Source organism: Mytilus edulis, chromosome 14 (genome assembly GCF_963676685.1).
Source record: "Mytilus edulis chromosome 14, xbMytEdul2.2, whole genome shotgun sequence".
Classification (NCBI taxonomy): domain Eukaryota; kingdom Metazoa; phylum Mollusca; class Bivalvia; order Mytilida; family Mytilidae; genus Mytilus; species Mytilus edulis.
This window is the reverse complement of record NC_092357.1, coordinates 17,083,723-17,093,407: the sequence shown is the minus strand read 5'-3', so window position 1 is coordinate 17,093,407 and position 9,685 is coordinate 17,083,723. Positions and strand designations below refer to the sequence as shown.

Here is a 9,685-nt window from a genome sequence, read left to right as displayed (position 1 = left end):
ATGGGTTATGTGCCTGTTCCAAGTCAAGAGCCTGTAATTCAGTGGTTGTCGTTTGTTTAAGTATTACATATTTTTTTTTTGTTAATTTTTGTTTATATATTTTATATTTAAATAAATAGCTGAATCCATTGAAATGAACGTTACCTGCGTGAGTTCGAACAGAAGTTTTTTTTGTAATATAATTTGCTTTATATTTAATTGTGAAAACATGAAGGGTACGACATAAATCATTTCAAAATCATAACACTGACCACTCTGCTTATGTTATCATAGTAGTATATCATAAGTTTTTACCGAACGTAGTAATCTATGAAAACTTTATTTACATATTTATCAATGTTGTTTTCCTTGACAACATTATTTATAGTAGTACAAATACATGTTATCATATTCTGTGGTATACACCCTGAGGAAGAATATTTACAAACCAATCATGACTACTTTTATTATTTGTAGAAATATTTACAAATATATCCAGATATTGTCAGATTAATGTATAATGACTAATTACATCTAGTGGTAAGTAAAATATTGAATATATTTTTCTGATTTCATCTTTTGATTACAAAGGTATTGTTTGAGGAAACCCCTTCTTCGTTTTTCTTTCTCTGGTAATTATATTCAAACAAACCATTTACGTCTTAACTATTTTCAGCAATTTGTAATATAAAAGCTGAAACTTATGCAACTTCAAAAAAATATTGTGCATCTTAAAAGAGATGAAACAATGTCAACTCTGTCAGTTCTTTTTAATTTTCAGACGAGGCATATTAATTTCCTAATACATGTAATATGTCGGGAGAAAATGAACAACCAACCTATATATTAATTTTGGAAAATGAGAAAACAGATTTACCATTTCGCTCTGTCTATCCAGCTATAATCTGGTGTAAGTTTATTATTGATCATTAGTGCTGTTCTTTTTATAAATACCAACAAACCATACAAATCAGAAAGTTGTATTTGAAATATAAAAGTAATGCATATATTCATACTGACAAAATATAATAAAACAAAACAAAATTGCCGTACTCCGAGAAACAAGTTTAAACAAGTTTAAACAAATGGCAAAATTAAAAGCACTAAAACATCAATTAAATGAATAACAACTCTCATATTCCTGACTTGGTACATGCATATTCTTATGTAGAAAACGGTGGATTAAACCTGGCTTAATAGGTAAACCTCTCACTTGTATGACAGTCGCATACAAGTCCATTGTATTGACAACGGTGTATGAACAAAATAAACAGACATAATAGGTAAACATATCAACATGATGGCCAATAAAAGATCATGCATAGGTTACTATTATATCAAAGGTAAAGCACTTAAAAAAGTCAAACATAAAGAGTCATGTAAATTATGCGACTATTGAAACAAAGCGTCTTCACAAAACAATATTTATATTAGACAACACGAGTAGAATGAATTGTATAATTTATATCCATTTATATTTGTTGGAACCTATTTTCGTAGATACTGTAAGATTGTATTTTTGTATATTTCTGATTTCGTGGCTTCGTCAAAATCTGCATACAGTCTTTATTTTCTTTTTACTTCGTGGAAAATTTAAGTCGTATATCACTCGTAGTCAGGGAAAAACACGATTATTGGTATCATACAATAATCCACAGTATTTAAAGACCAAAATTTTCAACAAAAGTAAAGTACTGATACCGTAATTCGGAGGGTGTGTCAGGAGCAGTACAAAAAGTTGTCTCTTACAGAGAGCAATAGCCGTAACACATAAATATAGCTCACCAACCTGTACTCATACAAACAAAAACAAGCACATACTCATTACACCAAGTTTGTGTATGCAAAGTTGCATTCGATGATTTCATTAACAAAAAGAAAACAAAACAGACCGTAGAGGGGCTATTGATTTTTTTTTCAGTTCATGCAACTGTTTGATGAACAGGTATGAAAAAAAGGCAAAGATATTTCCTTGTCTGTACTCAAATATTTTTTGAAGAATGTACCTCTTTGTTCAGAATAGGATAACCCGCCTCTCTATTTCGATTTAATTAAAAACATTGGTCTTAAGTTTTATTAAAAGAAAATTAAGAGAGAAAAAAAACAATGCATTTCTTTTAAATATATATATTAGTTAGGTATTCGCGTAGAGGGTTTTAGTCATACCGAGCGACAACGCAGAGGTAGACGTTAGACGATACACAAGAACGTTCAGAAAAATTAATAGATCATTTTTATTTATATAATTAACTGTTTACAAAATTTTGAATTTTTTGAAATACTAAGGCTTTTCTACCTCAGGCTTAGATTACCTTAGCTGTATTTGGCAACACTTTTAGAAATTTTGGAACTCAATGCTCTTCAACTTCGTACTTTATTTGGCATTTTTAACTTTTTTGGATTCGAGCGTCACTGATGAGTCTTTTGTAGACGAAACGCGCGTCTGGCGTATATATAAAATTTAGTCCTGGTATCTTTGATGAGTTTATTTAGTAGAATTCAATGATAGTGTATATATATATTTAATGGTCTTATACTCGTGTGTGTTTCGACCGATAATTATTTTTTTCAATACAATTCAAGAAAGTTATTTTTGTTAGCAGTGTTGATTATTTGGTTGATGCCAATTGTATCGCAGAGAGGTATGACGAATCTATTCCTGCAATCCCTTAATGCACCACGAACGACACCGGGAACGATACCACAAACGATGATGCCCTTAATGGTAAATATTATTCAATTTAGTATAATTAAAATTGCAATAAATTCCAATAGGTGCTCGCCGGTTCATCAAATGTGTAAGCAAGCAATCGCTGCAATTGCCAGAGGTCCTATATCATTTTTGTATGTGATTGTTTGTTGACAGTGGTTTAAATTACACTTTTTGTGTAAAGTAATGCTGCCCAAAGAAATTAAAATTGTTTGCTAATGTAAATAAAGGCAACAGTAGTATACACTGTTCAAACTCATAAATCATTGGACAAAAAACAAAATCGGGGTAACAAACTAAAACTAAGGGAAACGCATAAATATAAGAGGAGAACAACGATACAACACTACAATGTAACTAACACACACAGAAACGGACCAAGCATCAGACAAAATCCCACGAGAATAACAAATATAACATTAAAACCAAATACATGAATTTGGGATAGACAAGTACCGTGACACGTCTTATCGCAATGTCAATTTACACTCAAAAATAAGAGAAAACAAACGACGCAACATTAAATTGTAACACACACAGAAACGAACTATAATATAACAATGGCCATATTCCTGACTTGGTACAGGACATTTTTAAAGGAAAAAATGGTGGGTTGAACCTGGTTATGTGGCATGCCAAACCTCGCACTTTGATGGCATTGTTAAATATAACATTAAAATGACAACATAATAATACAGGACTACAATACAAATAAAAAGCAGAACGTATTTGGCAAAGAAACACATGAATAATAGATAACAAAAGGCATCAGGTTTAAAATTCATTACGTCAAAATACGCGCCTCGTCCAAACAAGACTCACCAGTGACGCCCAGATATAAAAGTTCGAAAGTCAAGAAAAAGGTACAAAGTAGCACAGCTCTGAGGGCCAAAAGTTGAAAAAGGTTGTGCCAAATACGGCTAGGGTTTTTTGCTTGTGATAAGAACATCCTTATTATATAGAACAATTTATGCTATTGCAAACAGTAAATTTTATCAAATGTAAACTTTATAATGAATGCTATACAAATCTAAGATTTTCCTGTAGATTCGTGTATGATCATTCGTTTGATGCAAATTATTTAAAGGATCAAAGATACCAGGCATATAATTTCTTACTATTACTAAATGACTGAAGAGACAACATTTTTGTAGCATTATAACTTCATATGTATTTTCGTTACAGGTACCTTTGGCTGAAGGTAAATTATAAAATGACATATATGCTGAAAAAGAAATTATTTGATATACTACAAAATGTAATTATGTTTCTTTAAACATAAATATAATTAAACAAAACAAGACACAATAGAAAAGAACAGGATTTCGACAATAGTTATATTTGACTTACGTGTTGCATCTGTCAGACATACTTCGGAGACATTTAAGTCAGGAGCATGCAATTCAGTTGTTGAGGTTTGCTGATGTGTATCGCATTTATTTTCGTTCATTATTTTGAAAATAAGTTAGGCCGTTATTTTTTCTCGTTTAAATTGTTTTACAATTGTCAGTTTTGAACCTTTTATAACTTACGTTGCTTTATGGGTTTTGCGCATTGTTTAAGGTTTTTCCACGACTAATAGTTTTCTGTGTTACTTCGGCACTTGCAGAGAATTGTCTGTTTGGCAATCATACCACATCTTCTAATTTGTGTATCATTATATTATATTAAAACTATTTCTCAGTTCAAATTTAGCTGTTAAAAGAGAGATAATCCCATTTTAATTATGGTTCCTCGGCATTAGGTTTACATGATGGTACATTTTTTTCCAAAGAGAAGGGAAATATCACTCATGAAAAAAGTCCGGACGTCTCTTCTGTTGATTGTTTCAGTGAGGAACAACATTGGAGGATATTTTAGCGTTATGATAAAATATGGTTTCATTTAGACATACATTTACCAACACATTAAGAATTTTAAGGTTCAAATTTATAAGCGTCTTCCTACATGTATTCACTGCATAAAATTGAGAAACGACTGTGTGAAAGAGATTAAAACAGCCAAAGACAACTGTTCGGTCCTCAACACACTGAGAACCCAGAGAACGTAGGCGGGCAATATGTTCAGCGAATATATAAACGTGGTGAAAGCTATTTGAAATAAAAAAAAAAATTAAAAAATATTTAATAAGAAAATGTTTCGAGAGCTCGAGATATGAAAATATATGTGTAGCATTAAAACAATCAATCATCAATTATCTTTAGCGGATAGTGGTTTGTTGATCCTGAATCAATTGTCTGTACAACGTTTATCTTTATAGTATAATCATGTAATAGCTCATCATTTCTATTATTTATCTTTATCTTAAATACATTGATTGGATTTTCTTTTGCAATACACGTGTTTTTCTCTCAGTTTTAGTTTGTAATCCGGATTTTTTTTTCTCTATCGATTTATGAATTTCGAACAGCGGTATACTACTGTTTCCTTTATTTTTGTATCGGTGGTATATAACATTAACGCATAAGCACTTACTAGACCTATGGGACATAACAGGCTCATTGTGCAATTCATGACTGTATCAGTTCGCACTTGAAAAAATCGAGTTTGTTTTAGATAAGATTGTAAGAATCCGGACATTAACTTTATCAGAAACTGACCATTCTGTTTATAAATCTTGTATATCTCATAAAACACACAACATCGGATATCATTCTTTGAAACAATACGTAAATGTTAAAACTCAGAGATGAATACATGGAATATGCGTGGTGAAAGGGTGTTAACGTTGAAACACTTATACACGAAACCAATCAGGCAAACAAATAACAAGAAAACAACAAAATAACACGGAACATAAACCAATATTACAAACCCGGTAAATAGTCTAATAGGGTAGGTCACATTCATTAAAAGAGAAGGGGACTTAAAAATGATATCCAATATCATTTGTTAAAGTCATAATAAGCCAATATCCCCTGTGAAGCCCAAATAACAATTATAATATACGTAATGTGTCATGATTTAAACCCTTATTATCATTTTTTTTTTCTTTACAAGGATAAAGGCTAATATTTCCTGATTATGTAACCATTGAAATTGAAGGACTTACCGGAATATTTCACTTCAGTATAATGGAATTATATATGTACATGACCATTATCCTTGTTCAAGTATTCACAGTATTGAAGTAATTTTTTTTAATGTAAAGTTTGTGTATTTAGGTGTAACATCAATAGATACCCAGATGGTAAGCGTAACAGATTCTAGGACTCCAGAAATCACTCCTCTTCCAGTTGATGAAGCCACAACACAAGAAAAAATTCCTCCACCAAATTAAAAAAATACTATTAAAATTCTGTAGACAAGACTTATATTTTTAGATATATGAAGATGTAGTATGAGTGGTAATTAAACAACTCTCCAAATAAGTCAGAATTTATAAAAGCAAACCATTTAAAGTCAAGGTACGGTCATTACCACGGAGCCTTGTCTCAGACCGAACAGCAAGATATAAAGGGCCACACAAAAGGTGTAAACAATTGCAGCGGGATTGAAAGTTTTAATGGAACCAAACCTTCTCCCTTATCTGAAATAATAGTGTAACATAACAACATAGAAAGACACACTTTAAAATTTCAATTGGAATGGATTTACTTTACTTAATCAAATAACTTAGTAACACAAATGAGCACACAATGAACGAATGAATTTGATCTATGAAACAATGTAAATACAAAGTAAATAAAAAAAAGATGAATTATTAAAGTATTAGTATTATACTGCTTTGAAATGTAAAACAATTTCAGAAAACATCAATTTCCAAATTTCAGAAAAACATAATCCATATCAAGAAAACGATAAATAACAAAAGTACCGATCTCCAAGGGAAATTCATACGGAAAGTCCTTCATACAATGACAAGATCAAAAGCTCAAACGCATCTATCGAATGGAAACAACTGTCATATTTTTCACTTGGTACAGGCACTTTCTTATGTAGAAAGTGTTGGATTAATCCTGGTATTATAGCTGGCTTAGACAGTCGAATAGAATTCCATTATATTGACAACGATGTGTGAAAAAAAACCCAAACATAATATATAAAAACGTCAAATTTGGGGAACATCAGTAAACTTGGTAATATAATCTTAACCACTATAAAATAAATACATGTAGCTGATTCAAAAACACAAAATGGCATATGGACAAAGAATATAAGCAAAAATGAATGAGCATATCTTATATTTGACCACTTCATAATAACACAATCGTGGGAAAAAGTTATTATTATATGCTGATTTTGGAGTAGATGTTCAATTCAAGTCTAACAAGTTTTTTTTCAGTTGGGGAAAATTGGACAATGATGCCAAATCAAATATCAAGATTTGATTTTTTTTAAATTCAGATTAATAAAAGTGGAAAAAAACGATTTATATTGGTACTAAATAATGATAAGAAATTCCGGTGTTATCTTTGATTTGATAGTTTTTTGTCGGGTTAAGATGTGTGCCAATGAAGTCTTTTAAACATGTATGAAAACAAAATAATCGTTCATGATGTCCATTCTTTAAAAATTGTCTTTGTAGTATTTGTGGTTTTTGCCATTAGTTGTTTTAGTTGTTTTTTTTGTCTGGTTGTTACAGAACTATAGTATCAACAGTTTCACGTTGCTAAGATACAGTTTATACATTTTATAGAATAGACTTTTTAACCCCGCCACATTATTTATATATGTGCCTGTCCCAAGTCAGGAGCCTGTATATTCAGTGGTTGTCGTTTGTTTATGTGTTACATATTTGTTTTTTGTTCATTTTTTTACATAAATAATGCCGTTAGTTTTCTCGTTTGAATTGTTTTACATTGTCTTATCGGGGCCTTTTATAGCTGACTATGCGGTATGAGCTTTGCACATTGTTGAAGGCCGTACGGTGACCTATAGTTGTTAATGTCTGTGTCATTTTGGTCTTTTGTGAATAGTTGTCTCATTGGCAATCATACCACATCTTCTTTTTTATATTTTTATGTTCAACAATATTATTTATCTGAAGTGTAACCAATTAAGTTTAATTTAAAATAAAAAAGTGTTGTGTTTGGACACCAGTAAAATGTGGTATGGTCAAAGTCCAGATTGGAACCTGCACAATATGTGGTGCGATTAAAGCCCGATTTTGAAAAGGCACAACATGTTTTGCGATTCAAAACCGACTTGAGGCAGGCAAAACATGTGTGATTAAATACCGATTAAGAACAGGCACAACATGTGGTCCGGCTAAAAAAACACTTGGAACAGACACAACATGCAGAGTGGTTAAAATCCGGTTTTGAACAGGCACAACATGTGATGCGATTATAGCCCGATTTGGAATAGGCACAACATGTCGTGTGGTTGAAATCTGACTTGGAAAATACCAAACAAGTGGTGCAGTCAAAATCCGCCTTGGAACAGGCCCAACATGTTGTGCTATAAATGAACAGGCACAATCTGTGGTCCAGTTGAAAACTGATTCAGAACAGACGCGCCATGTGGTCGTTTAAAGTTGATTTTGGAACAGGCACAGCATATTGTGCGGTTGAAATCCTACTTAGAGCAGTCACAATGTGTGGTAAGGTTGACTTGGAACAGGCACGATATATGGTGCGGTAAAAACCCGACTTGTGCAGTAGTTAAACACAAAGCATCATTTCAGGTTCATATCATTTGATGAAATCGGCAGTATTTGACGGAATCAAATGGTATGAACAATCATCAGCCCACCTGCTGAAAGAACCATTTTAATTGCATTAGTAAGTATAACCACACGCAGCCCTTGCTGTTGAAAGAAATTTAATTTATAGCCATTCATATTGAATGGTATTAAGGATAAATTTGAGTTTTGATTTCAATACATTGAATGCATTGAACCCAATATAGAATATTTGGGAATGATGTAGTACATGTTTGATGCTAATAATAGTTGCAATAAATCATTTCAGTTATTTAAACAGTTTGGAGTTTAATCTCGTTTGATATATATATATATATATATATATATATATATATATATATACATGATATATAAGAATAACATCTTCATGCCTTATATATCATGTACTGTAGTACGACGATAGATTAAAACTGACGTGGAAAGGTAACATCCGGCCACCGAAAGCTTCATTTTTATGAAGCCCAGGTGGTCGTGTGGTCTAGCGGGACGGCTACAATGCAGGCGATTTGGTGTCACGATATCTCAGTAGCATGGGTTCGAATCCCAGCGAAGGAAGAACAAAAATTTGCGAAAGCAAATTTACAGATCTAACATTGTCGGGTTGATGTTTAGACGAGTTGTATATACATAATGTACACATCCATGTATCACCATCACTGCTAGTGATCCGATGGATAAATCTTTTGTAGAGTTGTCACTGGCTCAGACGTACTTTTAAATATAATTATTTTCTGTGACTGTATCTTACATTAATTTGTAGGATCCTTTACTATAGATAATTTAGCTGATCTGTAAGAATAACATCTTCATGCCTTGAATATCATGTACTGTAGTACGACGCTAGATTAAAACTGACGTGGAAAGGTAACACCCGGCCACCGAAAGCTTCATTTTTATGAAGCCCAGGTGGTCGTGTGGTCTAGCGGGACGGCTACAGTGCAGTCAATTTGGTGTCACGATATCTCAGTAGCATGGGTTCGAATCCCGGCGAGGGAAGAACAAAAAATTTGCGAAAGCAAATTTACTGATCTAACATTGTTGGGTTGATGTTTAGAATAGTTGTATATACATAATGTACACAGCCATGTATCACCATCACTGCTGGTGATCCGACGGATAAATCTGCTGTAGAGTTGTCACTGGATCAGACGTACTTATAAATATAATTATTTTCTGTGACTGTATCTTACATTAATTTGTATGATCCTTTACTATAGATAATTTAGCTGATCTGTAAGAATGTTCCTTCATCCAAGCATATCTTGGATGTGCAGGATGAAGGTCATTCTTAGAATATGAGCCTGAGGCTCGAAAGTAATAAATTAGCTTAACTTCTCTATGAGGGGTGA

The 9,685-nt window shown here is 32.4% G+C and overlaps 1 protein-coding gene across 1 annotated transcript; it reads left to right on the top strand.

The window, feature by feature from the left end:
* Positions 1 to 765: 765 nt before the first annotated feature.
* LOC139502879 (uncharacterized) lies at positions 766 to 5,984 on the top strand. The gene is made up of 4 exons (XM_071292526.1): positions 766 to 889; positions 2,583 to 2,704; positions 3,875 to 3,890; positions 5,854 to 5,984. Exons 1-4 carry the CDS (start codon positions 793 to 795, stop codon positions 5,967 to 5,969), a joined length of 351 nt encoding a protein of 116 aa, XP_071148627.1. The 5' UTR covers positions 766 to 792; the 3' UTR covers positions 5,970 to 5,984.
* The last annotated feature ends 3,701 nt before the right edge of the window (positions 5,985 to 9,685 follow it).

Coding starts and splice junctions, on each gene's coding strand:
- LOC139502879 (XM_071292526.1), top strand. CDS start 793: ATGTCGGGAGAAAATGAACAACCAACCTATATATTAATTTTGGAAAAT. Junction 890..2,582: donor CTATCCAGCTATAATCTGGT/GTAAGTTTATTA, acceptor TTTTGTTAGCAG/TGTTGATTATTTGGTTGATG.